The sequence below is a fragment of the Diplotaxodon limnothrissa genome, linkage group LG1 (assembly GCF_057381915.1).
Source record: "Diplotaxodon limnothrissa isolate DT_005_m linkage group LG1, D_limnothrissa_male_GT1.1, whole genome shotgun sequence".
Lineage (NCBI taxonomy): Eukaryota > Metazoa > Chordata > Actinopteri > Cichliformes > Cichlidae > Diplotaxodon > Diplotaxodon limnothrissa.
This window is the reverse complement of record NC_140596.1, coordinates 10345595-10373581: the sequence shown is the minus strand read 5'-3', so window position 1 is coordinate 10373581 and position 27987 is coordinate 10345595. Positions and strand designations below refer to the sequence as shown.

General features: G+C 41.5%; 1 protein-coding gene across 2 annotated transcripts in view; it reads right to left on the bottom strand.

The window, feature by feature from the left end:
- Positions 1-9262: 9262 nt before the first annotated feature.
- Positions 9263-27987, bottom strand: part of fto (FTO alpha-ketoglutarate dependent dioxygenase) — a 113037-nt gene continuing 94312 nt past the window's right edge. Inside the window, exons 9-10 of one of the 2 annotated variants that reach the window (XM_085363910.1) lie at positions 10203-10343; positions 9263-9587 (exon numbers count right to left, since the gene is read on the bottom strand). In XM_085363910.1, the coding sequence (XP_085220036.1) occupies positions 9581-9587; positions 10203-10343 (148 nt within the window). In that variant the 3' untranslated portion in view covers positions 9263-9580. Of the gene's footprint in view, positions 9588-10198; positions 10344-27987 lie in introns of those variants that run through there. The other variant, XM_085363839.1, reaches the window with a different exon arrangement.

Genomic DNA, 27987 nt, shown 5'->3' with positions numbered 1-27987 from the left:
GCCAAGTGAAAAATAATGCTTAGGGCAAAAAATAGGACCTCAGAAAACAAAACGTTGTTGGGCATAGATTTGACAACATCCAGGGAATCTTTCTATCTTCTGACAGGACTCAGTCTGTTATGAAGCCAGGATACAGAGCAGATATCTCAGCTCACTCAAAATGTAAATGCACACAAGCCAGGAAAAAAAGAGCACAATCCTCCTTTTCTCTCATTCTAGCTCTGCCTCATCTGCGTTCACTTCACTTTCTTTTGCTTTTTATTTGTTTTTGTTTTTTAATGTATCTGTAAAGCACTTTGAATCACCTTGCTGTTGAATTGTGCTATATAAATAAACTTGCCTTGCCTTTCATTTTGGTCTGTCTATCCATAGTTTGTGTGTGAGTAGAAAAGCGGCTGGCAGGTGGTTGATGTGTGCAAAGGTATTGGGGCCTATGAAATATTTACCAAAGCAATAATGACTCCCTGGACAGAGTTAGTGGTTGGAGAAGGTAAAGAGCGGAGAGGGGTAAAGAGCAAGAAGAAAGAAATGGAAGAGTGAAAAGTGTCTGTCTTGTTTTTTGTCAAAAGCAGGGGTGAACATCAGTGAGCGAGGATCACCTGAGACTTCCACACTTAAAGATGAATATTGTTGCATTATTGTGTAATATCAAAGTTAAGACGACAAATCCAAAATAAAATGCAAGGGTGACATTCCTTTTTCTTTTAAATGACACGTGACAAAAAAGTCAAATCAAAACAGTTTTGCAGAATAAATTATATTTATTGCGTCTTCAGCAGATAAAGAGTATAAAATTTGTCAGATATCTAATACAAAAAATCTAAATATAAATATATTTTGTAAAGGAAATAACAGAGCCTGAACCATACGTGAACACACATTTGAACACACAAACTCTCCTTGTAATTTTACCCTCTCTGAGGCGTTTGAAAAGTAAAACTTCTAGGATGGGTGCTCCCGTGGCGAGTCTTTAATGCAGGGGCCTCCTCTTGTTTGCAGAGAGGATTCGGCACCACACTGTGGGCCAGTTTGATCCGGACAGCCAACAGAGCCTGCTTCAGATGAGACAAGGGGAGGAAACTCTACTGTGGCGTTGCTGTTTTCCCTTCATAGCAATACCAGGATGCTGGGGTGGCTCAGAACAACAGTGAGCTCTCTAACCCAAGACTTTGGGTTAAGGATGGAAGGAAGAACTGCCTCAGTGCTGCGGAGGTAGGGGGCCCATTTGGATGTGTCTACAACGGGAGGGAGCTGCAGATAGAGAGCAAAGGTTGGGACAAACAAACATGAACCTTTGCACTCTTTGACTCTGTTTGATAGCCCCACAGGTGAGAGGAAAAGTATTGGAATACTTTAAGTATAAGTGCTTTTAAGTTCCAATGAAATATTTTTGAAGTGAGAACTACAATTAGATGAAACTGATTGGAGCGGAAGAAAGCAAAAGTTTTGCTTCATAAAAATGCGCAATATTTTCTATGTTATGATAATTTACTCCAAATATACAACACTTTTATCAAATCAGTAACACTAGTAGATTGCGCAAGATTACTTTAGCCAGTTGTTTATGAAAGCAACCTTTAAATAAATTTAATTTGTTTAATTTGAAGCATTTTACAGGGTCGCATTGGTACATTTTTAATTTGCATTAATGACATTCATTCAAACCTTTAACCGAGTGCTATTAATCAGCTTTCGTACGGTTACTTTGTGCAGCTAGGAAACAAAGATTCTGGCATTTCCTACCATTTTTCTTCTGCACATTCATTTAACAGTGAGTTTCATGGCATGTAAGCATGGAAGATTTATGTCAGAGTGCGAGTATGTGTCCAAAACATGACACTCCCTGTGTACTCCCTGAAGCGAGAGGCTACACTTCCTGATCAGCAAGCTTGACACACTGGACAGCTGACATTTGACCCCTCATTTCACCTGTGTCGCGGAGTGACACTGCAACCCATTCTCTGGCCCCTGCAGGGTCACTGGGGTCACAGTTGACACAGCAGTACTGTGTTATGCTGAGCTATGAGAGCCTCCACACATCAGCACCGCTCCTTCACTCAGGAAATCTGTGTCAAACCAAATGGATTGTAAAGCTGTTTGTGTAAATGTGTATGCTTGTATGACTTGTTTTTCTTCTTCTAAAAATATTAATAACGTAAACAGTGGTAGTAGTAGCAGTATCAGAAGCAGCAACAGTGGTAGGAGCAATAGTAGTATATTAATATATTAAAATTATTAAAATTGCTGTTAAAATGTTGTTTTTTTTATGTGGCAGTGTGAGTCACTGAAGTATATTGAGCTAGCCCTGTCTTAGCATGAGGAATTTCTTTCATTCCAAATATTGATTGTTTCCCTCCTTCACATTTCTTTATTAACAAAACATTACATTTCCCTATGTAGACATTACAAAAAGTAGAGGACTAAGAAGGAGAAGATGGATAGAAAAGACTGAGCGCCTTTTAGTATAAATCAGTCACAGGGGGCCAACCAAACTAGCCAATCTGTATCATTTGCAATTGATCAGTTTGACAGAGTGTGGTGTGGCAGTGCTCATTGGCCACATCTGACAAATGACTAGACACGACCTTAAGAGCTGACCTACACACTACTTGGAGAGGGGGGGGATCCACGAATGAACATACAAGCAAGCCTAGGAGAAAAATCTATGCAGCTGAAGTGAAACAGCATTTCGTCTGATGAGCGATGTTAAACAACAACTGGACCGGCGGGCAATTACCATGATTGGAGTGCTGTGCCTTGTGAAAGCCATCAAGACAAAGACAGGAAGACAGAGTTAGCGGAGAGGCAGAGTATCCCCACCTTCTCCCTCCTCTTTTGGTCGCAGAGGCCCAGCGCTCATTAGCATGCATGCTTTTACAGGCCTGGCCAAAACACTCAATGCTCTCCACTTTATTTATTAGTAAATAGAGACAGATGGTGATGAGGAGGTGGTATTGACTACCCATAGCCTTTTAAACAGGAATCAATGGCAGGGGTGGAGCCCTGAGATAGGGGGCATTAACTCGCTAATATAGCCTTATGAAATGAGCCAGGCCTGACTTCAGAGGCTTTCTCACTCTACGAAGCCCTCAGACAGAACAGTATACCGAGTCCTGTGTTTGTAATAGCAAAAAGTCATCTTTATTTGTGAACTGACTGCTGTCAACATATGTATAAGTGGATATGCAGCATTGAGCTGAGCATGTATGTAGCAGATTTTATTTTAATGACAAAAAAGCATTAGCACCTTAGGGATGAATAAAGGAATGAAGGGGATGGATGGATGGATGGATGGATAGATGGATAGATGGATAGATAGATAGATAGATAGATAGATAGTCTTATGTCTGACATGAAGCTAAAGCTCTCTGTAGAACTCCTGTCAGAGGTCATCTCCATCATCTCTCCATCATCTATATTAATAAGTCTTTATCATCTACCTGCACTGTCTGCCAGCACACACCAACCACAATTGAACACAGAACAACTCACCCCTCCCCAGTCACCCCGCAGCCCCCTGCACAGGGGCTGGCTGAGCTGTAGTGAGCCAGCGCCTTAAACCACCTACTGCCGAGGCAATTAAGAGTTTAACCTGGATGCAGCCTGGGGAATCCAGAGAGAGACTCCACTCGAATAGAGCAAGACTCCACAGAAAGACAGGCAGGCAGAGGGAAAAGTGAGGTAAGGATGTGTGAGAAATAGAAGACAAAGATCCTGCGAGAAGGGAAGGAATGGATGGAAATTGACAGAGAGCAGGTAAAAGTAAGGGAAGAAAACATGTCTGAGTACACAGCTAGACTGGAGAATGGCTGGTGGAGGCAGAGAGAGTGAATCTCAGCACAGTGTACACAGCCCTCTCCTCCAAGAGAAGAAGGTCACCAGCTCTCTCTGAGGACTGCCTTAAATAAAGTCCCCCATCCTGCACTTTTCTGGGCAAACAACCTCCTCTGCTCTTTATTAACTAAATATGAGGGGACTTTGACCGGGGGACAAAAATTCAATATTTTTCCCCCACCAAATATTTAAACCAAGCAAATAAACACACAAATAAATAGATCTCCTCTGCCACGGGAGAGGGGGCCAGCCAGTCCCCTGGATGTAATTTGACGGCCCACTTACTTGGAAGGCCAGAGCATAGTGCTACTCAGACACTCATTTGAAGGGCTGTCAATCAAGGGGCAGCAATGTTGGCGTTGGGGATATGTGTGTATGTGTGTGTGCCACCGAGTGTTTGAGTGTGTGTTTAAAGAAGCTGGCCAGCAATTCATTCTCAAGGTTGGAACAGATAAGGTGAGCATCTCTCCTGTCAAATACATCACACCTTCCTGCTTCCTTTACTACCCTTTTTAACTATTCCTCGTCCCTCCTTATTCCAATCTCTCACCTCTTGTACATCTAATGACCTAATATTTGCAGTTTTGTCTTGTCTGCCTCCTCGAGAAACATTAATCAGAATGACAGAATTGAAATAGAAAAATTAAGTTCGAAGGCCAGTGTGCTCCTACTTCTATTTTTTTTAACCCAAATATTTCTGCCTGCTATTATTGACTCTGAATATTCTCTTCTTCATCATCATCAAGATTTTTCTTTCATCTTTTTTTAAAATCTACATATTTGTCTGACATTTGCTTGTTGTTTTGTTATGGTCTATATCTTAAATATGACAAAAGCTGCAATACATGGCAGTATTTGAAAATAGACTGAATTAACTTAAAAATTGTCAATATGACATGTTTGTCCTCAACTGCCTCGAAGTATAATGCATCTCTTGTAAGGTATTTATTGCCAGCTGTGGTTCTTTTCATCTTGTGTTTTCATGTAAATGAAACTACCCTCTCTAGAAAAACACTATCACTGGTCATTTGCGCAAACAGCTTCAAACAATCTATATTAGTAGTTCGGGCCAAAGCTGTGTATTACAAGGTTCTTTGTAATACAGAGTACAGTGACTCAAAGGACGTTGTGAAAATTAATAGTTATAAAATGATGGTGCACAGGAGCTGCTTGCTGCTTGCTCTAAACCCCAGAAAAAAAAGAAAGAAAAAAAAACGCGTATGTGTTCGTGTGTGTGTTTGCATGTGTGTGTATGAGTGGGAGAGGGAGTGCGATATCAAAAAGTCCTTTCATCCATTTTAGATGAGATGCAGATGACTCAATTATACTTGGCCTGACATCAAGACCACTTGGCGGAGAAGCTGCTAACGCTGGAAAACGATCTATTTAATCCCACTGATATGAATGGCATGGTGCTAACAGGGCTCACAACGACAAGAGAGGGAGACAGGTATGAGTGGAGACGCTTTGGTACCACTCTAGAGAAACAGGCCTCAGTGCGTGCTACGGTGAGACAGTGAGGAGGGGGATGATGTGTCTGCAGTGATGCTACGTGCAATATTTTCGTTTATACCAAACATAATATTTGTCACTAGGTTCTGTCCGCAATAACCACTAACAAGAACTTAAGTTAGCTAAAGGTGAAGCTGAAATGATACTACCATTCAGGAGATAAAGCTGAGCACTGACAACCAAAACAGCTCTGGACTGGTGCCCTAAAAGAATCCAGGTGATTTCAAATAAACGCATCGCATAGCGGAACAGGCACTTTAGTCTATAAATACTTTTGATCTTCTTGCTTCTTAACTTTGAACAGTGAGTGAAAAACTTAACCAGAGGTGTACAGGAAGACTCGGGTAAAGATGAGGCATGAAAGGAAAAAATGGGTCATCCACTTCAGATTGAAAATGAGAGTGGAAGAACTAAAGAGATTGTGGTCCTGCAGGACAGATGATTTGGGGGGCTGCTGGTCACTAGAGCCAGGGCCACAGCAACGACCCACAAACATGCTCTACATTAGATCAGACTGCTGTTTGATCTGCGAGGCCTCTCTCTCTCCCTCAAGACTGCCTCTGCACTTTTCATCTACACACAGATAAATACACACACATTCATCATGACATACCCTCTGTTCATCAGAGCTGCTCAGTTGCCAGGCCCCCGACTACATCAACATCAGCATCATGGCATACCCATCACTTCACTCTCATTCTAACACTAAGTGAACTGTGGCCTGGGAAGACGTCAGTGGTGATGAGACTTCTAAAAGAGAGGACAGGTGCTTTGCAGGATCAGATGCTTCAGATTTTAGCAGCTCCACTTTGCCTGGGTTTGGTCTGGTCACGACCTGAAAGGAGAGAGAAGAAAGGAAAGGAGACTTTAAAAATTCATACATTTACACTTTAGTACTTTCACTCTTTCACAGACCCAGCTATATAAATTGAACATCAGTAGGGACTTTACACTAGTATTTTATCTTGACCTTATTGAGTAACATTTTGTAACATGTAACATATAAATTCCATTGATAAATCTAAATAAGATGGATATAATCAGGAAAATAATGGAGGGTGATAAAGTCAAAGTCATAATTTACAGTGACAGTCTTTTCATGTGCTGCCTTGTATTTATGCTGATGTGAATCTTCTCCAGCCTGCCTTTTTTATGACCTTTAGTGCAATTAACAGTTGCAAAACATTAGGGCTTGTGTTGCTTCACATGTAGTCAATCAAGTCAGTGTTTTGTCGGTGTTGAGTGGTGTTTGTCTGTGTTGGTGACAAATGAGCATGGCCCTTCCCACTGCTGACAGCCGCCCCAGAGCTGCGATACTATCTTCAGCTCTTCAGCCTGCTTCTACAATTACTACTGCTTCTCTGGCCTCAGGGCTTCCAACCACAACCAGCACCCTGGAACCTTGGACACACACACACAAACACACTGGGTCAGATACATTACACACATCTATTTCTTTGTACAGGCTCACGTTCAGTCATTTATATGCATGTATTCATTCTTGAACATACATTTTTAGCATGCATTGCACATGTACTGATAATGCACAAAGCCTCATCCAAACAGACTGTGACTTGTTCGGAGGGTAATCTAAACAGATCATGGTTAAGGTCAGATTTCCTTAGTTCTTAATAGAAATAGTCCTTCGCAGACATTGGTAGAATAATTTCTCACTTATACACATATAGAAATATATGTGTGTGTCTATATGTCTATATAATTGGATATAGAGACATCTTTAAATTTGAACCCATTCCCTTATATCATTCAACTACACCACAATCAGTCCCAGCCGTTCAAGCCACACACTGAAACATTTGACTGAGATATGACCCCAAACTGATACCTTTCCCAACCACACACCTGGTTATTTTATCTTTCCCTGCGCCTATTGTTGGCCTAATTGACGGTGGCTTGGCTGCTTGGCTGGCGGCTGACCCCGGTCAGAACAATGCATACCTGTGGCTCTTACCAGTGCTGTGTAATTGTCTCTTCAAGTGGTGACCTTTTTCAGTCGACCCCTGAGGGGAGAACGCTCCACACTCATCCATCACTCAGTCACTCAGCCACTACAGGAAGTAGTTAGCATAAGCAACCTTTGGGATGGCGGCTTGTAAAAGGTGTGGAGTTGAGGTTTCAGAGTGGAATACAGAATATTAGCCATCACTTCGTTGCAGGGAATGACATCACTCAATCAATCAAGTTAATCCATCAATCAATCTGTTGTAGAAGATGTTTGCACTGCTACTCAAACAGTTTCCTTTGAGGTCTGAGTCAGAGGAAAACAGATAAAAATACCCGACACAAATGCTTCCTTTTTTTGTCTATAGAGAATTATTGGGCTTATTATCTTGTTATTCAAATGTTTTTATTATATTTAAGGTTCTGGATACAGTGCTGTGCTGAAACTAAATGGGACTTTTTTCACACTCTAAGCATCTTCAATATGATTTTTTAACTTCTTACTTATCAGGAAATACTGGTAGGACAACTGTGCATATAACGTGCATGCTCCTGTCAGTGAGCTTCACCATTACACTATGGATCTCTCTCATTGCTGCCTTATTTGTCTTGTGGAATCCTGAGTATTTAGAAAGTGGCTGCTTCAAAGCTCAGTAACTCACCTTCAACCCAGTGGGAAGGCATTGACACACATGCCTGCATGGATTGGATTGGTTTAAAGGTCAAAAATATTAGTAAAACTACAGTCGATCGACATTTGAACCTCACACACACGAATGAAGAAACATGTGCACCATATTTGTTGTCCATTTGCAATTTAGAAAAAATGAGAAGAATGGAGATCATTGGATAAAACACTGTTTTTTTTATTTACTGCCATTCCTATTGCTTCAGACAGACAAGCTGTGGCGCAGGGAGCACAGAGTGATTCAAACAAGTCAAAGCTACTGCCAATCTACAAACAAATCTCTCTGACAACAACAAACAACAAAGGCGCAGCAAAAGAAGAAGCAAGAAGAACAGCGTTTGGCAACCATTAACATCTTGGAAAAAACTTCAGAAGTAAAAAAAGGAGTGCATTCTGCATTTTTAATAGTAAACAGCATCTCTACTTCATCATGAACTAGATAGAGAAAGAAATCAAACGAGGAGGGCTGCTACACTGCTTTGACGTCGGCCCCCTTTTCCACCCTTTTTAGCTTTTTTGAATGTGGATTTTGTCAGAAGTGCCGGATCTTTCTCTCACTCTCTAGATGGCCTGCAGCATTACAGGGGAATGTGGTGCTCTACACACTTTAAGAGTAATTAAAAGCGATTGAACAGCTGTAATTATGAGAAACGGCGGTTGTGTTCCGGGTCATTCTATCAATGCTGCCTTTCATCAGAGCAGTAGCAGAGGGGCCCTGCTGCTAGTCTCTGTTTCTCCATATGCACATCTTCAAGAACAAACAACTGGCAGGCTGCCTACAGGCTCACACACTATCACATTCGTACACACACGCCTTCATGTAGACATTTGGGAGAGTGAAGGCTCTTATGCACGCACGCACGCACGCACACACACACACACACACACACACACACACACACTAATATGGCACAAGCACACCACTGCACCATAAACACTTAACAACACATTCTTCATGTACTCCATTGGATGACATTCATAACCATCCTCTTATAATCGTTCTTTGGTCTTTTCTGGCTCATTTCACTTCTTAACACAATAAAAGGGTTACACTATACACAAGTGAAGAATGCAATAGCCTGTGAGCAAAGTGAGTTTTCTTACCATTCTATACTGTATTATAACACTGTGTGACAAGTAGAAAGCATATATGTATGTACTGTACTATGACTACTGAGAATGAGAACAATCCACTGACAAAAGCATGTCTGGGTTACATGAGATTAGGTAACAAAGTACACTGAAATAATAAATAGTAACACAATGTTGTATGTTAACACTGAAATGCGGGTTCCATATATGTTTTGTTAGACCGTTGTGACACTAGTGGCTTGGTACTAAGCATTGCGTTTGTTAGCATGTTACTGAAGCACTATTCTTGTGTTGGTTTTCTTCCAGCCAATCCAAGTTGAGGTGACTGAGATGCTGGGGTCAGCTGGGGTAGTGGAGGGTGGAGTCGGGGGTGATGTAGATGGCCTAATCAAAAGGAAATCAATCTGGTCTGTCCCCTCAGCTAATGTGGGGATCATTCAGAAAAGCTGGTGGGTCATTTTTTTCTTGCTTCCTTGTTTCCTCTATCCATATTTACATCCTGTCAGAGAAAGAGAAGAAATGGACAGAGGTCAAATTTGATCAGATATCGTGTAAGTTCTCATGTGAAGTTAACTTGTGTTTTAGATGCAGGTCAACGAAAGACTATAGATGTCTCCATGCAAAATCAGCAGGACCTAGGATTCATGCCAACAGGAAGACCAATTACACCCAATGTCATGTATTTGCCAATGCAAATAGCAACTCCAAGAAATTCCTCACAATTTTTACAAGGGTCTATGACACGACTTGCGGAGCAGGTGCGCATATTTAAAGTATGACAACATGTAAGGTGTCTAGTTGTGCATGAAGTGACAAATCCATACCATTTTAAAAGCATGAGATTCCAAAGCTTAAAACTGAAACCAAAATACCAGTGTCTGTCAACGCCAATTAGAATTATTTATTTATTTTAACGTCATTTGGTTTACTTAATCATTTGGACAATTTAACTAATATTACATAACATTAAACAACAGCATTGTTCACAGATGACCACAGCTGGGTAATGAATGAATAAGTGAATCCTCTGCGACTAGATCTATGCTGCATGAGATAGATACATGTATTCAGTGTGTACATAAACACATTTCAACATGTCAAATCTTACACTCACCTCCAGAGCAGTGACTCCACTCTGTTAATGATGTCAGCCAGATCAAAGGGCAGAGGCATGCTGGGGTCATCCACACCCCAGAAGGGCCGGTCCACTGGGGCCTCCTCAGGGGGCAATGTCTGGGCCAGACTTGAGTGGCACCTGAGGCGACAGAACACAGGAAACAAAAAAAATCCCATTTACTCCTCCCTCCCGTTAAAGCACAAGTAGGTAGAGACTCATCACCAAAAGGCCACGTCTCACCCCACTCACAAAATTTTCTTCATGTTTTTATTTTTTATATTTATATTTGCATCCTACTACAGCTTGCCAAAGCCAGGCTTTCACCTGAAAGTTTTATGAGATGTGTTTACAAGTAAATACTAACACTAACTAATACTTGTCAATGATGGTGGAACTCTAGTAGACAAAGATAAACAGAGATCTTTCTATCGTGTTTTTATCTAGTCAATGAAGAGCAATTTAAGGGCGTAATTTCCAAAAAAAGTCAAGTTGTTTAGGCAATGATGTCTGTGTGTGAGCATGTGTGTGTTTAAACTTGTTTTTAAAGCCAAAATCTCTATTGTGAGTTTGACCAGAAGCAAGTTTTTTAACAGTTTTCTGCCTCCTTTTGTTTTCATGACTCACAGTAATACTTTGTCCAGGTAGAACCAGCAGGACAGGAGAGTAAGTTTGTCTCTGTATGATCCACAAAAGAAACAGCATGCAGTTTTATTACAAATAAACAAAGAAATGTTTTTCTCTTCACTAGATATTGTTGAGGGCATTTAAATGATGTGTCTGCATGCAATTTGGTTTGGAACTACTGAAATACTTGGAAACTCCCAAGCCAGTAAAACTTGAACTGAATGGAGATGAGAAAAACAGAGATGTGACACATCAGTGAAGTGTTGCAACAGCATTAAGGTGATGGGAAACCATGATATCATGTATCATGATTAATGCCCCATTCATCTTACAAACATACAGGCACACACTGCAGGATGCTTTCACAAGAACATCACTCTCTCTTGTTGCAATAATGACAGAGCAGTGAGAAATCCTGCCTCTTCATGTCACTGCGTGATTTTTGTATGATTAACAATCTGAGGTTAGTTGTAATTTCCACCATGCTTGGAACCCCTACAGACCTTAGCCACATCTTTTGTTAGACCTGTGTAAATATTTACTGCTGTGACTCTGTGTTGCTCTCTGCTGTCATTGTAAATCTACCCTCCCTCTGCTTCTTGACAGATGAGGGTGACCTCTGACCTGGAGGTGCAAGAGGGAGAGCTGGAGGATGGCATTTGTATGTTGCGTGTGTAGTGTGTCCTTGTGTGCTTGTGAATAGTGACCTAAGATTTCCTATCTACAGAAACGGGGTCAGTTATATTTTCCATTCAATCATTATGCCAGGGTCTGTCTTGTCATATCTCTTTACCCTATGCACACCCTAAAACCCCCCGAACAAACCCATAACACAGACAAATGCACACAGTCACCACCACCTTGTGGTTAGTGACTGAAGGAGGGGCCACAGAGAGCTGAACAGCAGGATATGAGGATCGGTTGTGGATGGGATGAGGGAATGTTCAAGTGTTAGGGGACAACCGAGGGCTGCCACAATTTGTGGTTATATATATTCACATGAGCCACTTAATGTTTAACTGGCCCTCTGCCTAAGTGCTGCATTTTGGTGCGGTTAGCCCTTTAAGGATCTCCTGCATTATGGTGGTGAGGAGCAGCATTAACATCCACTGTCCAATATATCTTCTGTGCTCTGGATCAGGGCCTGATAATAGCATCTGTTAACATGCACTAAGTACCATTATGTAGCACATCACTTCATAAATAATACGATTAGGCGACCTTGGGGCTTTGCGACGAGCCGTGTGTTTAAATGTTCTCATCATTTATTTAGGGTGCGAATTAAAGGAAGCACCACTTCAGAGAAGGAGGAGGAGGAGGAGGAGGGGGACATGGCTGGCATACGTATCTACAGAGTGTGCAAGTGCAAACTGACCCAGACAGCATGCACACACACACACAAACTGTGGTTCTGCTGACATCAGCTTGAGGACACCATAGACCAAGGGAACCCAGGCTTTTGATTTGGTGTGATTAAGTATTCAAACTCCAGAGCTATGAGAGAAAACACTTGCTTCTTCTCTACTTCCCTGACTCATAATGAAAGGCTACATACAATAAAAAAAAAAACTGAGTAGCTCACTTCAACAGAGATACTGCATTTATTTGACAACAGATCTTGCAGCATTAGCTTGCAAATAGAAGGTGCCAGGTTTACCAGAGATATAAAAGATATCGAGACTGGAAGACTATCAAAGATAATATAGTGTAGGTAATTCAGCACGCACTTTTACACAGTCTATCACTGTTCACAGAGTACCGTCCCCTGACTGCTAAAATGGAACCAAACAAAAAGTCAATATCAAGCGAGGTGCTTTAAGCTCTCGTGGGCTCTTGCTAGAAATTCTGTCTAAGCCACAGTGGCGTACAAACAAGGCTCACCAAAAGACTTTCCCATGGCAGAACAGTCCACCTTAAAGTTAAGGTCAAAGACAAAGAGGTGTGTATGTGCGTGTGAGGGTGTGGGTGGAGGAGGGAGAGGTTGTGTTTGTGAGTCCAGGCTGTTCCAATGGATTAACCCCAGACAGATATGGGCCTAACTATCCCATCTGGCGCTCGGTCAAGAGAGATTGGCAATACAATCACTCATTTCAATTTGCCCTGAAACCTTATAGCCTAGCAGGCCCCCGCTAAAATGGTATGCTAATGTGAAAGGTATCTAGCATTCTATCGCCTCAATTCTTCAGAGGCCTTTCCCTTCTTGCAGTACAGTGCACTTGAACTGCGGCTGGGGTGGGAGCGCCACGGCCCTTGCTGCAATAAGGGCTGGAGCCCCCTTTGCGCTCAAACTAACCACTTTAGCTAAAGTGAGTGTTAATTATGGACAGGCAAAGCAGTCAATAAAAGGTTAATGTAAAAGTCAAAGGATAAATTCCTTTAAGCATTGCATCATTCCACCATCTCTGCGACCAACACACTGCTCGCAGGTCTCCTAATCAATACGTTTTACTGTAATGCGCTCCCTATCGATTTCCTCCCCCCCGCTCCATGGTCCGAGCTCCATCACTTGGTTAAAGAAAGGAAAGGCAGAAGGAGAGGTAGGGGAACGAGAGGGAGAGAAAAAGGGAGTAAATAAAATGATTAACCTCAGTTTCACTTTGTTGTTTCCCTCTTAGATGCTCTCTGAAAGGCTTGTTAGAAGAGTGCAGGGTGGTCCAATATCATCACTGCCATCAGCACCATCCCAATCAACAGCATCATCAGCCCACTCAATCTCTGGCCAGTGTGTAATTGTGTAGCAGTACACTCAACCAGGGCCATACATTAAAAGGCCCTCTGCTCTTAACAGGATGGAAATCCGCCTAATAGACAACATCAGTGCTTCCGACTCATGCAATTACACTGATAAATGCACAATTGTGTCAGGGCAAGTGAAAAAGTACCCAGAGAATGTAGATAGGAGACAACACTTATTGCATTATTTCTACAGAAGGTCATTTGTAATGACATGGGAATAGACAGCTTGGGCTGTTTGATTCGGTACATTCAGGACATGATTAGGCAATGGCAGATATCTTTTTAAAACTTGTGAGAACTTGAAGTTATATTTTTCCTACTTTTCATATTTGTATCGTTAGCAACTAAAAGAAAAACACAAGCTTAGAGAACAGTATTAGAATGGGTGGTGTACCGAGATTCACGACCAAAGCGTGTGCCAAGCCCTACGCAACGTTCAAACTGGACCTAAAAAGAAGGCTTTTGTAAAGATACAATGAACATCAATCAATCATGTCATTGCGATTATGATCAAGGGAAACAGCATACCTCAGATCACCTGCTTCCCCATGCTTTGCCTGATGTTCATCTGACTAGGAGTTCTGTGCAGGTGTGAATTTTTATGGTTTTGGCAGCCTATGTGCCCGATAGCTGAGAATGCAATCGAACAAGTCATGAAAAAACAGGCATGTGTCTCATAAATCAGCCTGCCCCTGAAGGTAAGGCATGCAATCAAGTCCCAAGGAGTGAGAAGAAAGAAGTATATTATCCATCTACATTCTATATATACAATATTGTGTAAGAAATGAGTGATTAAGCACATCTGTCTTTGTATGTGATTTGATACGGTATAATGGCTAAGAGATATGGGCAGACAGTATTTATTCATGTGCTGTGTTTTGCAAGCTGCAAGGGCAACAGACAGTTTGGTATATCTTTGGAATTAAGAGAATTTCTCATCAGCAGTGATGTGATCTTCCAAATCCTAATTATAGAAGATCTGACTAAACTAATAACACGCTGTTGTACCTTTCATGTTTCTATTAAACATATTGAGCAATCGGTTATGGAACAGGCTGTTAAAGGTAAATGAAAATCTGAATGTACCTGCATTTTTCTAACAAAAAAGAAAAAAAAAATCCATCATTTTTTTTTCATCTGCAGTCAGCACATTTCCCTAGAAGATCAAGGCAATCTTGCACAAACCTGAGCTGTGTTGCAGTGGTTCTAACCTTTTTTGTGGTTTCTTTCTTTTGTGGTTTCTTTCACTGCTGTCTTTCCACTGACATCAATCTTTTTTTTGGTATGAATCTTATCCTGGCAAGATTTAAGTAAACCTATTAATGAGACAAGGATGAAAAAATGAACAACAAGATTATTCCACAGGAATAACCTTGTTGAAATCTAAAGACTGTCTTCCATAAACAAAGCATTGCAGTAGTCTTGGGGCGTCTAAGCCAAACACTGGACTTGAACTCAAAGGAATATTTCTGAGGAGACCTGAGAATGGCTGTGAATCAACATGTTATCAAATTTGGTTACAGAAATTCTTTCAAGAAAATAGGTGGAAACCTCCAACAAAAGGTTTGCTAAGCTTGCAGCTTAATGTGCAAGGAGACTCGAGGCTGCTACCACCAAAGGTACTTTATTCAAGTACTAATAATGGAAATGGGATATTTCAGCCTCTCATTTTAGCAAATTAGTAAAATATTACAAAAACCTTATTTTTGTGATGTAATTGTGGAACACTGTTGGTAAACTAATCCATGTCAAAAAGATTCTTAAATCCTGAAATATAACAAAATGTGGAAAACTTTCCATATGTATTGGATAGAGAAGGACATGTCTGCAACTAATATTATCAATCACATCTCTTTATTGTAACAAGTGGCTCAAAGTAGCTTTTGAAAAGTTACTGGCACAGTGGTTTACATATTACATTAAGATTGCTTAGATTAAGATTGCTTAGATTAAGATCAGATTAAGGTTACAAGTAATTAACTGGAAAATGCAAAGGGTGCACAAACTTTTTCTTGGAAATTTTCTGTTAATGATGTTGTGTAGAGGCCAGTATAACAGGGGCATAATTTTCAGAACAACGTCCAACCTGTTAAGTGTCAGGCTTTAGATCTCAACATACACCACCCAGGACTCCAAGGTCCTGGGTGCTCTGAGGACTGTCCTCATTAGAGCGTGAACAGTGCCTTAGATCCCTAACCACCATCCTATTATCCCAATCACTGCCACATTCAGCGTTAAATGTAAAGTGGTGCAAAATGTGAGCCAGCCAGCCAGCCAGCCAGAAAGAAAGCGTGGGTAGGGCAGCGTCTTAACCGTTTCCTCAGGATCAATCAAATGCTATTGTGTCTGCAGACAGCTGCTGACTGTACACTTTGTGAATGTGTGAGGTGGGCAATTGTGGGGAGAGAAATGGAGAGGGAGGGGCATCATCAAATGCATGACATATGTTCCTTTCATTTTGATTCCCTCTAAGGAGCCTAGGCTAATAAAACTAACATCTGATGCACTCTTTTCCCCTTTAATTAATGGTTGCAGAAACCACGCAAAATTGCATGAGCAAGAAGGAGGGGCAAAAGATAAAGTGGGTGCCGCGTGGCCCTTTCAACACACCCACCCACTCACGTGCCACAATGGCTCTGCTGGTGCTGGGAACAATGATTCTGCCAGGGAACACGGGTACCTTCCTCAAACTCTGTGAGGTCTCCCTCTTGCCAGCTGCAGTCTGGACTGTTCATTAAACCACATGAAACAAATAAGGCTCATTACTGGTATCCCCAGCCAGTTGGAAACACAGGACCGTGAGCTTTCATCGGCCCATGTACTTTTAGTAGAGTTACTTGAAGTCAACAACAGAAACAGGGAAGTTTTGTTATACCTGCACAGTCTGTACCTGCTTCACACCCTAATTGTTTGATGTGGTTTGGCTGGCTGCCCCATTTAGAGCAGGGAGAACCAGATGTAACACAAAAACACACACAGAGTTAGGTAGCCTCTAAAAAGACTTCATAATTGGCAGCAATAAAATACTATTGCAGTCTTGAGGTACAACAGAGGCAAGCCCCTGAACTACAGCTACTACTCTCAAAAACCAGGTGGATGTCCATTAGGTGCTTAACAGTGTAACAAATTACCAAACACCCTGGCCTGCTCTTTCTCCTCCTCAGGCAATGGGATGGAATGTGGTCTAATGTCAACACAGGCGCAAAATTTATGAGGAGACAACTATTGTTCAAATGCAAACAGGTTCCAATAAAAAGAGGGAGTTTTAGGACAAACAGAGAGGATCCTCCTGGCCGTTTCTTTTCCGGCAAGGGTTGAAGAGACAGATCACCGCTTAAGGCTGTGTGCATTTGTGTGTCAATGTCTGTGAGAGAACTTCACAGAGAGAAATTGTGTGTGTGTGTGTGTGTGTGTGTGTGTGTGTGTGTGTGTGTGTGTGTGTGTGTGTGTGTGTGTGTGTGTGTGTGTGTGGGAGAGAGAGAGAGAGCTAGAGAGCTAGAGAAACAGCAACAGGAAAATGAAGGTTATATATCTGTTTTGCATGCTCCACGTTGACTGGTTGTCCAGAGAGGAATGAGAGGAGCTGTGGCCTACTTGTACCAGGATACAAAATTGTTCAACAGGAAGAAAAGTAAAAAATACAAAGCAAATCAAAGAAAAAAAAGTTCATTCTGATCACTTTTAGTAATACCACAAAGCTAACACTATGCAGGAATGCTGGCCTAGCTGAACACATGGACCAAAATCAGTTACACGTGGCTAAATACCAGGTTGAAACATTTCTATGTATACATGCAAAACCAATTAGAGATGGTTGTGAAAAGACACTAAAAGTTTTTCTTGATGATGCTGTTTATTTATGAAGCCCAGGAGAGAAAATGGAGCAACAAGGGGACTTGATGACGAGGGTAAAGAGGTTACAAGCCTGCGAGCAATTGCACTTTTTCGCAGCTCGCCGTTGGAAGGCTATAAATCTGCTGTCATGGAATACGGAAGATGGTTAATGTGGCATTGGGAGCGGTAACTCTTAGCTTTTCAGAGAAATGGCATACCATTGCTGTGAAAACTTGTTGTGCGGAAAGTGATCTTGTAAAACAATCATTTTAAACCCTTATCCCTCCCTACCCTGCACTGTATGCTCCCTCCCTCTTGGCCAAGTGTTAGTGCCTTGTGGGCATCATCTGAATGGTGCAATAAAGCTGATGATGAATGAGGCTTGCCTCAAAAGCAATACAACTGAGCCACTGGACAATACCTGACCCCAGTCATATGATAAGTTTGTTTCAGCCTAGGCACAATTCCCACCTGTCTTCAGGTGACAATGGCAGGGTCAACTTAGCAAAGCTAATTATAGTGTATTGTAACCTAAATTGCCTAGATACAAGTCATCCTTCTTTCTCTAGGGGATGTGTTGTTAAGTTTTGGAGTCTTTGTTTAAAGCACAACTGTGAGATAGAAGTTTTCAAACAGTTGCACAACAGATATTGGGTTTCATAAATGGGTATATTCCAGTTCTTTAAAGAAAGAAAGTGACTTTGCTATCCTCTTTAAACAAAGCATGGGAACAAACGAGCAACTTTTCAAGCGCAGGAAACATATTTGGATAAATATTACATTTTGTTAAAACTGTATTTAAACTGTCACATCAATGTTGACACAGCTTGTCATAATGAGATCACATAATAGGCACAGCAAACCAGTGATCGTAAACACGCCCCACTGAAACAGTCATAAATCTTCAAACTCATAAACTAGTCTAGTCCAGGAATAGGCTATAACGTGACAATCATTGAAAAGTTCCTACAAAAACAAACAGCAAAGTGCTTGTTTTTAATGCTGTATGCATACAGCATTAAAAGCAGGATTTTTTTTTATATTTGGTAAACATATCTGCCATTTTTGTGTAACCTTTAAAATGAACAAACAAAGGAGTAGCACAAAGTAGGAGATGATGCACACATTCCCATATGGGCATTACTCACTCTGTTTACAGTAGAGGAAGAACTAATTCCGAAAATGTCAGACTGGGTATACAGTAACTAATGAGCTACACTTTTCCAGATGCCTTTTCCCACAGTAAACAAGAAAGTATGAACAAAAAAAAATTCCAAAAGTTGGTAAAGTGTCTAATCCAACCATGAAAGAAACCTCGAGTATTTGCATCACAGTATGTGAGTGTGTGTGTGCATTCATGCATGCACATGTGTATACTGTGCATCCGTGCCAGAGGAGTGCTTTTCGCCAGGTGTTTGAACTTCTGCATCACCTGGTACTCCTGCTGCGTGAACACGAGTTTTGTTTCACCCTATTAAGTAAATAGTGTAATTAGAGGGACTCAGCATTTAAAACGTTGTGAACAGCCAGCAATTTGTTTGGAAGACCAGCCAGGCTAGGCCCTGAGGCACTGCACAGAACAGGATGCAAAAGGTTCACACAGTGCAATACAATGGGGTGCATGTGTTTGGGTGGCACTATTCAAGTACCTGTCTATGTAGATAAGTTGATGCATGATGATGTGAATCACTCATTGAAATGTGTTCTGGGTGTTGAAAAAGAAGTGCTTTGTGGTCTAACAGGTACTTAATTATATTCTGTTTGTATTGACAATATCGGTACACAGTGTAATAACTACCACACTGGCAAAACTGAGGACTGTGTTTCATAGAACCTAACCCTTAGTCATAGTTTTATTGGTGTGTGAAAAAAGAAATATGCATGTGATGTTCATTGTTCAAGCAGTTACAAAGAAAAAATAAGAGCTGAAGCCAATACAGGTTGGGCTATATCTGCCACAAAGACATCAAAGGTGATGAGCAGACTTCTTCATAATAAAAGCACAGGGATTACGGCTAACATGGTAACAGAGATCAACTTTATTAGTTTCCCCTCTTAATGATTTTTTTCACTCCACAAACATCCCCACTGTGTACCACCTATCCCAGCGAGGATGCTTCATACTAAATTCTCTGCTGTCACAGCTGATCCAGGGTCAGCTGTGGGGTGTAAGAGAGGGATAACCTCTTTCTGAGCCCCACAGACACCCAGATGGCTGTTCGGAAGCTCTGATCCAGAAACTAGCTTACAGCTCAATCACTGTGGCCACATCTCCAAGTCCACAGTTTAACCCTCGCTGATGTCAGCCAAGGTCACAGATGCACACTTGAGAGGCAAAAAGAGCCAGGAGTGAAGTGCTGCCAGAGTCGAAGGAATTAGATCCAGGCTGAGTGGCCCTCATCTGGCTAAGCCTGGTAAGTACCAAGACTAACAGGCTGAGGCACGGTGCTTTGGGTTTGCAGACACACATACTCACACTCATGCTTCTAAGCTTGCGCACAAATGGACACACACATAAATAGGGAGGTAAATACACACTGACATAGTCACACACACACACACAGTCACACACACACACACACACACACACACACACACACACACACACACACACACGGAAGGACTCAGAGGGCTACAGATGGTGTGCCCTGGGCATGGTGAGTGGGGCTCTGATTGAGCTAGTTTTAGATCCAGTGTGGAAGCTGCCACAGCACACAGGGCTCAGGGGTTGGAAAGGAAGACAAAGAACAGCGGAAGGAGTGAATGAGGGGAAGAGAAGAGAGGGTGGGGACTAACTCTTTTCCCCACATGGGGGCTACTAACATTTTTAGTACAACATCAACATGGCACTGTCCATCCGTGTCCTTGCCTTTGTGACCATGTGCTACCCCGTTTCTGCACCTAACGCCTACCAGTGCAAGCACACATGCCATAAACCCACAGAAACCAACATTCACGTATAGACACATACACACGCACACAGAGCCAGCGGCCACTTCAGCTGTAATTCCGTCTGACTTCCGCTGTCTGACTGGCAGGAGACAGGGAGGGTGAGGACAACAAGCTGTGAATACGGGAAGAGACAGAAAATCATTGAGAACCTTGCCTTTATGAATCTTTGATGAGAAAGAGTGAGGGTTTGCGAGGGCTTTGCCTCTGGTTAAATCAGAGCATAGTGCGTGTGGTGTGTGTATGACTGCCAACAGAGGTTGAGATAAACAGGGCCTGGACTAGGCCCAGACAACTACAAACCCCACAGTCAGGAACATTTGTCCCTGCAATTAGTCCCTGTCCTCCCCATTCATGTTGCAGGTAAGTGCTATTGATAAGTAGATAAAAAGTTGCAGCTATGAGTAGCTAAGAGTCTCATATAAAGTGGAATGTTAAAACAGAGTTTTCAATAAGTAGCATCTCTACAGTTTTACAGAAGATTAATATATCAATCAATTTCTATGCAGATGGTAGATATGATAACACTTTAAACAAAAGGGTCGAGCAGGGTGGCATGATTTTTAGCAGCAGTACTTGCCATGATCCTTTGACTGCATTTAATTATCATATTAATTACACATTTTAGGTAGTGTTAGTATCAGTGACTGATGTAATTCTTTCTTTTTAATACCTTCCATGTTTTCTGTTTTGTTTTTGCTGCTTTTTAAGACGTACTGGAATTTTGGACACTTTGGGTTAAATGGTAAATGGCCTGTATTTATATAGCGCTTTTCTAGTCCCTAAGGACCCCAAAGCGCTTTGCACAACCTGTCATCCACCCATTCACACACACATTCACACACTGGTGATGGCAAGCTACATTGTAGCCACAGCCACCCTGGGGCGCACTGACAGAGGCGAGGCTGCCGGACACTGGCGCCACCGGGCCCTCTGACCACCACCAGTAGGCAACGGGTGAAGCGTCTTGCCCAAGGACACAACGACCGAGACTGTCCAAGCCGGGGCTCGAACCGTCAACCTTCCGATTACAAGGCGAACTCCCAACTCTTGAGCCACGATCGCCCCCGGGTTGTCATGTGTAAAATGCTTCCAGTTTTGATTCAAACTATTATGAGTTTCGGTGCTTCTCCATTATCTTTTGTTGTGCGCATGAGTCAATCGGCATGCATTCTGTTTCAGTTGTTACATAATTTCCTCAGGGATGAATAAAGTATTCTGATTCTGATTTAATAAGAGTCCAGTAAAAATTGGATCAAAGGTTAGTAAAATGCTTTATGGTTCTACTGGTCACATTATTATTTTATTATTTTAATTGTGTTCAAACTACAGCATCTGAGCTGTTACTTTTGGCAGCTTTTGTTATGTCTTGACAAATTGCTGCAATGCATCGGAGAGAAAAAGGCAGTACATTTCTAACTATGCCACTGCACCAGAAAATATCTCGTAGTCTAAAAATTTACCATTCAAAATTATTGATATCCTTCATGATGCCTGTTCCATTCAGTTAAATTTTGCATGCAACCCTCAGCTACTGACATTGCTGGTAACAGCCTCAATTTCTCATCCAAGAGAGAACCAGTTTACCACACACTAACAGTTCTGGCTCTCTGCCATGATAAATGACACGTAACTAAGAGCAAAAGAAAAACAAACAATATGACAAGCTGGTATTTTGCTGTCCTACACTGCAGTTTTCTGATTAACAATGATAAAGCATGTTGCAATGTCTTGTAAGGACATACTGGCTTACGATGCGTGGGAAGTTATGTTACACCCACACCCTTGTGGTATTCCTTTTCTTCACTGTTCTTTGTTTTACCTTCACACCTGTTCTGACTTCGGACACATGAAAAGCTGATGATGACTCAGAGGAGGTTGTTTTAATTAAAAATACAAGACATGCTACAACAGCCATCCCTCACATCTCAAACTGCTTTTTAATTGATGTCAAGCAGGTGCCAACTTTTTTTTCTCAACATGAGTTAGGTTATGTTACGAAACAAGCAGAGCGGCATAGTAGCTTTATCTCATCTGCCACCTGTGACAGCTCAGAATTCAGAGTCCTCTAGGAAGCTCGGCTCATGTTAATGTGTCATCGACGAAGCCTTTTGAAGACTTGATTCATCCATCTGTCAGTGAGCACTGAGGTGCTGCCGACTGACTTCCGATCACATAAGAACTTGGCAATGAGATGAACTGTCTTAGGCTGATCAAGAGTTGCCTTGGCTCCCATCTAAATCTGTCAGGTTCAAACCTTACACTTTGCTGCACATGTTGATCACATATACCAAAGTACAGGCACAATTTCAACTTACGGTTTGGACTAATCTACTTTAGGCTTGAATTAACACAGAATTTGTACTTTCTGGCATCCTGAAATGAAGGCGGATTGATTGACAGCTAAAGTCCCTTTTCTCACAGCTTGTAGACCTGCCACAGAATTGAACTCATGGCTTCCTACAGCTTCAGGATAAGACAATAGAGAAGTATGCTAGTTTAGGGTTGGGTCATTTATGGGGCAAGAGTGAGTCTCACAGTGCCCTGTGATGGCTTATACCTGCTTTATGCCATGGTTAAGTAGTGTTGGTAGAAAAAAAAAGTCTAAAGGAACATCAGCTAACATCAAATGGAACCAGTCTCCAGGATTTGTTTGCAGCCAAAGGGAGGTGAAAAGAGCAATACTTAGTAGAGCAGCTAACCTGTGGTCTTATCTAGTGGACAAATCAATAGCAGTGTCTGAGAGCAAACCAGAGTGTGCTGTGAGGGAGCTAGAGGGGCTACCCCTGGCCTGATGCCCCCAAGGTCCCTCCAGGGGGGTACCTGCTTGTCTCTTCACCCTCCATCTCTTCCGCATCAGTGCTCACACCCTGTGACTACTTGATCACACAAAGAAATACACAAAACAATGTATACTCTGAAACGGGCATCCAGTGACATATTATTGCACTAGCCATACTATGATAAACAGCAGGGAATCAACAATCTGTGTACAAAAGCATACAGAACCATATTCAAACATGTGCACACATGAGATTCAAGTGCACATGCTGTTTGTCCCCTGATAATCTATAGTACATGGACCTCAGCATTGATGAACTACAAATGGCTTTCCATTGCAGTGGTCTTTCACACAAGGGGGCAGAGGAAGCTGTTCCTAATGCACAACATAACGCCTACTCCCACCTGGCCAAAAGCCCCGGAGAACAGCCGTCCAGTACTGCAAGAACAGAATTCTTTAAAAACAGAGACCTTTCTCATCATTCCTCCTCCAGTTGCTGCTGCCTACTTACTTTCAATCACAGTTAACATCACAGAACATGAAGTGGAGGGATGGGAGGAGGCAAAACACAAGCCTGCTGCACAATGCACTTGTCTGGCAGCTGCTTGGTCTGACATTTGAGGCCATAGGGACCTTGTTGAAAGAGCAGATGCTCACTGATGTACAGGCACAGGAACATGGCAACTACACAAGTGGCTCAAGCTGAAAAAAATCGGCACAAACATATGATAAAAAAAGTACAAGGAGGAAAGCTGAAGATGGCAGACTCACACAGAGATGGGTATAACAAGAGTGTAAAAACAAGATCACAAATACACAAGCGGGCAGTGCCATATATTTAGTTCCATTCAGTTAAATTTTGTATGGGTTTAATTACTGACTCTTGGATCTCTCTAAGCAGCAACTCTCTTTTTATTTATTGATTTTGCTTTTAATTCTTCGCCCATCCTTATCAAAAATTAAGCTGATGTGTTATATATACTGTGTTGGGTAGCAATAAGTGATTCAAATAGATAGAAAAAGACAGAATTAAGGGGTTATGGCTGGAAGAAAGGCAAGAAAAAAAGTAGTTCATCAAGAGTTAGAAAAAAAAGAAACCGTAAATAAGGAGCGAGGATAAGATGAGAAAGGGAAAAAACCCCAGATAGAAACAAAAGAAAGAAACACAACATACAGAATACAAAGTGAGAGAGGTGCAGAACAGGCAACATCATGGTGCATCTCCGGCACAGATAAATTAGTTTCCGCGGAGGACCGCAGGCAGCATTATGGAAATGGGTGGCTGGTAGCTTCTTTGGCTGACTGTAAACAGGATCTTGATAAGGCATATAGCCTCTGGTTAGGCCTCTGGAGTCTGGCATCATCATGGTGCTGTGTTGAGCTGCAATACTCCCACGGTCGTCCTCTTTCTATCTATCTGGTTCCTTTACCAACCTGCCCAAACTCCAATTGTGAGTAATTTATGAAGTGGGGTGGGGGCGGTTGCGGAAGCGATACACACACATCCTGACACGAAATACATGACATGTTCCACATGTCTTCCCACAAAACTACAAAGAGCTCTTTTGTCTCTACAAAGAAAAGAAACATTAAGAAGTAATTTAGAGTGCTTGCATCACTTTATGCACTGCTGTGAACCAGGTAGTTAACAACAACCCAGGTTTAAAGGCTAAACTGGAATTACAGTATCCCTCTGTGCTGATGGATAGCTTGATTCCTAATGCAACTGTTCACTGAAATAATGTGACATTACCTGGCAGAACTGTCCTTTGACTATGGCAGGGCACAATTGTGATACACTGCCAAGTGATTGGAAGAAATACAGGCCAAATGACATGACAGGAGTTAAGGGACTTTCAACTTAAGAGTCATAGTCAGACTGATTCTTTTTTTGCCAATTGGTATTTTCTCAGATTACTTAAATAGCGCTCAAAACCAACATACAACAAAAATTTGTGAGAGTTATCATTAAAACATCCTTATCGTAAGTGTTGTTTGCACGGGTGTCAGACACAGATGCACAAGAGAGTCCCTACTTTCCTTTTCACAGTAGCTGGCACAAGTCTTTCTCTTTCCTCTCCCTAACAGCTGTAACTGGCACAATTAGGCCTGCATTGTCTCTTCCATTCTGCAAAACAAAAGTGTAGTGGCGCAATGCATGGTCTGACACAAAAGTAAACAACTTCATCTTGTGTCTGAAATATGTGTCACACTGATTGTGCAGAGCTGCCCATCGACACAGTCATGTTGGGTTGAAGGAGCATATCCTAATTAATGAGGGAGAGAAACAGAGAGAGAGAGAGAGTGAGAGTAAAAGGAAGAGAAACTCACTTCCACTGTTCTCCTTCAAACAAACACTTCCTATGGGACCCCATTGTTTGGACTGAGGCATCATGGGTAGCCTTATTTACAGATTTTAATTGCTCTGGTGATCTGTGGGTAAAACACCCTGTTGTAATCACCCCACAATAGAATTGTTACTCCTTCTGACAACTGTAATAAAATGCTCTACAGCGTCCAGGGGAAAACAAGGAGAAAGGAAACAGAGAAGGGCAGTGAAAGAGACACAGATGGAAGAAAAAAAAGAAAGAAAGAAAAGAAAACTGGAAATATAGTGAAAAAATAAATTAGGAGAAAATATTCTGGATGCAAATTTTCTTAGCAAGAGGAACTAATCCGAGCAGGCGGGAAGCAGGGATGAGGATGGGACTGTTGTCCAAGGAAATGATTGCTCTCACACCTCAAAGTGACAACCATGAGAAGCTCACCATTCCTGGACCTCCGAAGCGGAACCACAGAGGAGACATCCGCGGCAACCATCACACAACACAAACACACACATACACACACCTATGCGCCGACAGATTTGGAAAGAGGAGGTAGGTCACCTACAGAAAGAGATTAGTGTCATCAGGCAGAGGTACGAACATGGGACCATCAATGGCAGCTGTCCCTGATCTGGGTGGAGCTAGCACATCTAGCTCATATACTCTCTCATATATGCTCATACTCATGCAAGTGTCGGTAAAACACAGTAGTTTTACTGTATAGAGTTAAGACAGAAGGATTTCCAAAATTTTAAATTGTTGAAAATATGAACAATCCTGAAATAAACAGTAGTAGTACTATAAATGTTCTACTGTTGTTGCAGCTTGTGTGCTCTCAACTGCAGTACCACAACTGCTATAGTTGTAGTAGTTATAGACGTTATATATTGTGCATAAATTACACTGGAGGTTTATTTTTTATTCGGTTATTATTATTCAGTTTATTATGTATTCAGCACTGAAAAATATAAATATTATACGCAGTTACAATGTAAGATGAAATCCATCACTGCATTTTCAGTACTTATTAGAAAGTGTAATCAACAAATTATATGAAACACACACCTATGCGCCGACAGATATATACATCTTTCTGTGATACCAATAGTATTGATCAGTTCAAATGATCATATGTCATATTGTATAGCCCATAAAAATATACTGACAGTCTATTGTGTTCATTTTTGCTCAAAAGAAGAGTAGCAATTCCTGTACTGTGAAAAAGCCTGTTTTACTTAAGTGAGTCAAAGCCTATCCTATTATTATGCCTGCTGATAAAGGTAATACAAACACCCAGTGCATCAAAGGTCCATGAAATATTAAACAGCCAATCAGCTGGCAATTATTCTCTTTAATCTCCTGGAGGCAGCCAATAGCGATGTGCCTCTGGTGGTGATGGCCTAGAAGGGAATCTTGCCTTCAGTTCTGCACATTTTTCAATCCTAACACTTTGCATTATGCTCAGCTCATGATAAAATAAAGTACAAGAAAACTTTTCTAGTTGTTTCACTTTTTCTTGCTTCCTTCAAGACATCGTGTTGTGTATTGATACTATTAATGCCAGATAAAGTGACTTTCTTTTGTTTCTCCTCAACTATATATCACTTAAACACATTTTAAATGGACATGAGAACACTGAGATTACATCATTCTTCAAAGGAACTAATCAATTGCTCATTTAAAGCTACAAGATGTGGTACCGTGGTGTTTATTGGAGGTAATGCTTATTGTATCGTCATCAGAGCTTAAGACTGCTGAGTAGGTGACACTGAGATCCAGGCATCAATGCCACTTTAACATTTCACCACAAAGTATTGATGTACCACAACAGATGCAGATCGATACTTAAAAGAAGTCACTTAACAGATCATTCTGTGTTGTAAATGCAACATTAAATTTGAAAATGATGATCAGCCTGATGCTGTCAAAAATGATTCCATTAGTAGAAGTTCACTATTGTGGTTGCATAACCAAAATTCTACTGTCTGTGCTTCTTCAGCATGTCACCAGACATTTCTTGAAAACTTCAACTTTAAGTTGAACTAGAGGTGATCTAAAAAAGACCAGCAGTGGGGAAACTGTGGACCATCAGTCTCCTCAATCTGGTGTGTCTAATGCTCTGGCTGTTTCCAGCAGTTTCACTCCTGTCACTTGTGTCCTCACAAACACCGACTCCTTCCCCATTCCAATCAATAGGTTTGTGGAGACGCTCAATGCCACCGATTCTAGCCTGATCTTAATTAGAGAAAAGCATCAGATACAAACGACATCTCAAATCAATCGACAAGTAGAGGCTCGGGGAACTGGGGTCACATATAGAGATAACTTTTTGGTTCCTCGACAAGAATTTAAAAACCAAACTCCTAAATTTGAACTAAACAGCATTTAGCTCTCATATGGAATGTAAGCTGCCCCATGTCAGGGTTTTCACTGGATTGCAAATTAGTCAGAAACTTGCACAACATAATTACCAAACAGAGTTTCTAAACGTGCTGATGAAATATAGATGGGGAGAGATTCTGTTCAGTCC